The sequence below is a fragment of the Hipposideros armiger genome, unplaced genomic scaffold (assembly GCF_001890085.2).
Source record: "Hipposideros armiger isolate ML-2016 unplaced genomic scaffold, ASM189008v1 scaffold_897, whole genome shotgun sequence".
NCBI lineage: Eukaryota > Metazoa > Chordata > Mammalia > Chiroptera > Hipposideridae > Hipposideros > Hipposideros armiger.
In genome coordinates, this window is record NW_017732247.1 from 367229 (window position 1) to 370560 (window position 3332).

Consider the following 3332-nt stretch of genomic DNA (forward strand, 5'->3'; position numbering starts at 1 on the left):
GTTCTCAGTTCATGCCTGCACCCTGGCTCTAGAGAAACCTCCCCACCCCTCTGCCACTGGGCCCCCCTCCCCCAGGATTTGTCCAATTCAGTGATGGCTACATTGGATGGGCATTGGAGTCCTCCCACCCCCATCAGAGGAGAAGGAAGGGCATTCCTAGCAGTGGGTGGGGCACAGGGGTGTGCCTGCTGGGAGGACCACAGTAAGCTGGTCTTGGGGCGGGCAGGTGCAGACGGCAGAGCCCCAGGGGTCCTGTCCTGCCGCAAGGGGGCCTTGGGCTCCCAGCTGTGCTGCCTCATCTGGGCCCCTCCCCCTGTCGCTACTGTTGCAGGAAGCTGCTGCCTGGGCAGCAGTCTCCATGCTGGGCGGAGGGAGGGTGGTGGCTGGCAGGGGCCTCGACCAGGAATGTGGCTGCTCTGCCCGTCGGGGATGGGATGGGGGGGTGCTCGGAGGGGCCACTGGGGGGGCCTCAAATGCCTGCAGGGCAGAATGCAGTGGCTTCTGCCCCCCTTGGAGTGGGTTGGCGGGTCTTCCCTGAGTCCCTGCCTGTGGCTACCCATTTTTGCCTAAGGCCCCCGCCAGGGGGGGAGCCCGTGGCGATGAGCTCACCCCTGTCTGTGGCTGCCCAGGGCCCTGGCCAAGGAATCCGGGGGAGGCTGTGGGGTTGGCACCACTTCAGTGGAAAATGTGAAGGTGCAGCTCCGGCGCCTCTGAGGGCCGCGGGGGAGGGGGGGACGGGGGGACAGCGCCACCGCGCCACGTCACACCCCAGGGCTAGGGCACGTGTCAGGGTGCCTGGCTGCAGCCTCGAGGCCAGTCCCTTGGCCCTCACCCTTCCCCCTCATCTGTCCTGGGGGCTTGAAGGAAGGGTGTCCAGGACTGACATGCTGGCCTGCTGCCCCAGGATGTGCGGAACACGGTGGGCAATGTGCCCCTGGAGTGGTATGATGACTTCCCCCATGTGGGCTACGACCTGGATGGCAGGCGCATCTATAAGCCCGTGCGCACCCGGGATGAGCTGGACCAGTTCCTGGACAGAATGGACGACCCCGAATACTGGTGAGCCTGGTGGGGCTACTGGCGGGGGGGCGGGGGGCGAGGGGGGGCCGATGGCGGGTTTGCGGCTCTGATGGGCGGCCCCCAGGCGCACAGTGCAGGACCGGATGACGGGGCATGACATTCGGCTGACTGACGAGCAGGTGGCCTTGGTGCAGCGGCTGCAGAGGGGCCAGTTTGGGGACGTGAGCTTTGACCCATATGAGGTAGGTGGCAATGGCTGGCCCTGGGCTCAGGGGCTTCTGGGGGCTTTGGGGGCCCTGGCCCATACACCGTGCTTGCTCCCGCAGCCAGCTGTGGACTTCTTCAGCGGGGATCTCATGATCCACCCGGTGACCAACCGCCCGGCCGACAAGCGCAGCTTCATCCCATCCCTGGTGGAGAAGGAGAAGGTGGGTGCCCCTCCTCCAGGGCGCAGCCCCTGCACTGCCTGCCCTGAGCCGCCTGTCTGTGCAGGTGTCTCGGATGGTGCACGCCATCAAGATGGGCTGGCTCCAGCCTCGCCGGCCCCGGGACCCCACCCCCAGCTTCTACGACCTGTGGGCGCAGGAGGACCCCAACGCTGTGCTGGGACGTCACAGGATGCACGTGCCGGCTCCCAAGCTGGCCCTGCCTGGTCACTCCGAGTCCTACAACCCACCCCCTGAGTACCTGCTGAGCGAGGAGGAGGTGGGTCTGGCCCGGGTGGGGGTCTGGGCACCTGCCCCATGCCCCCGGCGGCTCACCCCTTTGTCCACAGCGCCTGGCATGGGAGCAGCAGGAGCCCGGTGAGAGGAAGCTTAACTTCCTGCCACGCAGATTCCCAAGCCTGCGGGCGGTGCCTGCCTACAGCCGCTTCATCCAGGAGCGCTTTGAGCGCTGCCTGGACCTCTACCTGTGCCCACGGCAGCGCAAGATGCGGGTACGTGGGGGTGGGGGTTGGGGGATGGCGTGCCTGGGGGAGGCATCGGGGGCAGGGTGACCAAAGGCTCTCCTGCCCCAGGTGAATGTGGACCCTGAAGACCTCATCCCCAAACTGCCTCGGCCACGGGACCTGCAGCCTTTCCCCACTTGCCAGGCCCTGGTAAGCAGGTGGGCGAGGTGTGGGGGGGGGGCGCACCCTCTTCTGGTTGCCCGGCCCCTCACTGTCATTTCTCTGCAGGTCTACAGGGGCCACGGCGACCTCGTCCGCTGCCTTAGCATCTCCCCAGGGGGCCAGTGGCTGGCTTCAGGTGGGCCTGAGGTGGGGGTAGCCCCAGCTTGGGGGCTGGGTGGGAGGGCAGGCACTGAGGGCCCTGTCTGCTGTGTCCAGGCTCAGACGATGGCTCCGTGCGGCTCTGGGAGGTGGCCACTGCCCGCTGCATGAAGACTGTGCCCGTGGGGGGCGTGGTGAAGAGTGTTGCCTGGAACCCCCACCCCACCATGTGCCTGGTGGCTGTGGCCGTGTAAGTGAGGTGGGTAGGGGTGGGGGAGGGGGGCAGCGGGGTGGCCCTGTCTGAGGGGGCCACATGTAGCTCTGGCCTGTAGGGAGGACACAGTGCTGCTGCTGAACCCGGCCCTGGGGGACCGACTGGCAGTGGGCAGCACGGACCAGCTGCTGGACGCCTTCACCCCACCGGAGGAGCCTAGCCTACAGCCTGCCCGCTGGTTGGAAGCCTCAGAGGAGGAGCGCCAGGCCGGACTGCGGCTGCGCATCTACCATGACAAGGTGTGGCGGGGCTGGAGATGCCTGTGGCTGCACATCTGCCACAAGATGGGGTATGTGGGGGTGGGGCCTAAGGGTCAGCAGACAAGGCCGCCCCCTCTCAGCCAGCCTCACCTCCTACAGCCAGTGACGCAGGTGACCTGGCATGGGCGCGGGGACTACATGGCCGTTGTGCTGGCCACCCAGGGCCACAGTCAGGTGCTGATCCACCAGCTGAGCCGGCGCCGCAGCCAGAGCCCCTTCCGCCGCAGCCACGGGCAGGTGCAGTGCGTGGCCTTCCACCCTGCCCGGCCCTTCCTGTTCGTGGCCTCCCAGCGCAGCGTGCGTCTGTACCACCTGCTGCGCCAGGAGCTCACCAAGAAGCTGCTGCCCAACTGCAAGTGGGTGTCCAGCCTGGCTGTGCACCCTGCAGGTGAGGCCGGGGCAGGTGCACCCTGCGGGGGAAGAGGGGGCCAGCAGGCGAGGCCAGTAGGTCCTCACCACCATGTGTGCCCCCAGGTGACAACCTCATCTGTGGCAGCTACGACAGTAAGCTGGTGTGGTTCGACCTGGACCTTTCCACCAAGCCCTACAGAGTGCTGAGGTGAGGCCC

The 3332-nt window shown here is 67.1% G+C and overlaps 1 protein-coding gene across 1 annotated transcript in view; it reads left to right on the forward strand.

Annotated features, from left to right (window-relative positions):
• BOP1 (BOP1 ribosomal biogenesis factor) overlaps window positions 1–3332 on the forward strand; it is a 22213-nt gene that overhangs the window by 18253 nt on the left and 628 nt on the right. Inside the window, exons 4-14 of the mRNA XM_019630289.1 lie at window positions 905–1059; window positions 1145–1262; window positions 1347–1448; window positions 1513–1725; window positions 1796–1957; window positions 2039–2119; window positions 2198–2267; window positions 2348–2480; window positions 2563–2743; window positions 2864–3152; window positions 3239–3323. Coding sequence (XP_019485834.1) covers window positions 905–1059; window positions 1145–1262; window positions 1347–1448; window positions 1513–1725; window positions 1796–1957; window positions 2039–2119; window positions 2198–2267; window positions 2348–2480; window positions 2563–2743; window positions 2864–3152; window positions 3239–3323 — 1589 coding nt within the window. The remainder of the gene's footprint in view (window positions 1–904; window positions 1060–1144; window positions 1263–1346; window positions 1449–1512; window positions 1726–1795; window positions 1958–2038; window positions 2120–2197; window positions 2268–2347; window positions 2481–2562; window positions 2744–2863; window positions 3153–3238; window positions 3324–3332) is intronic.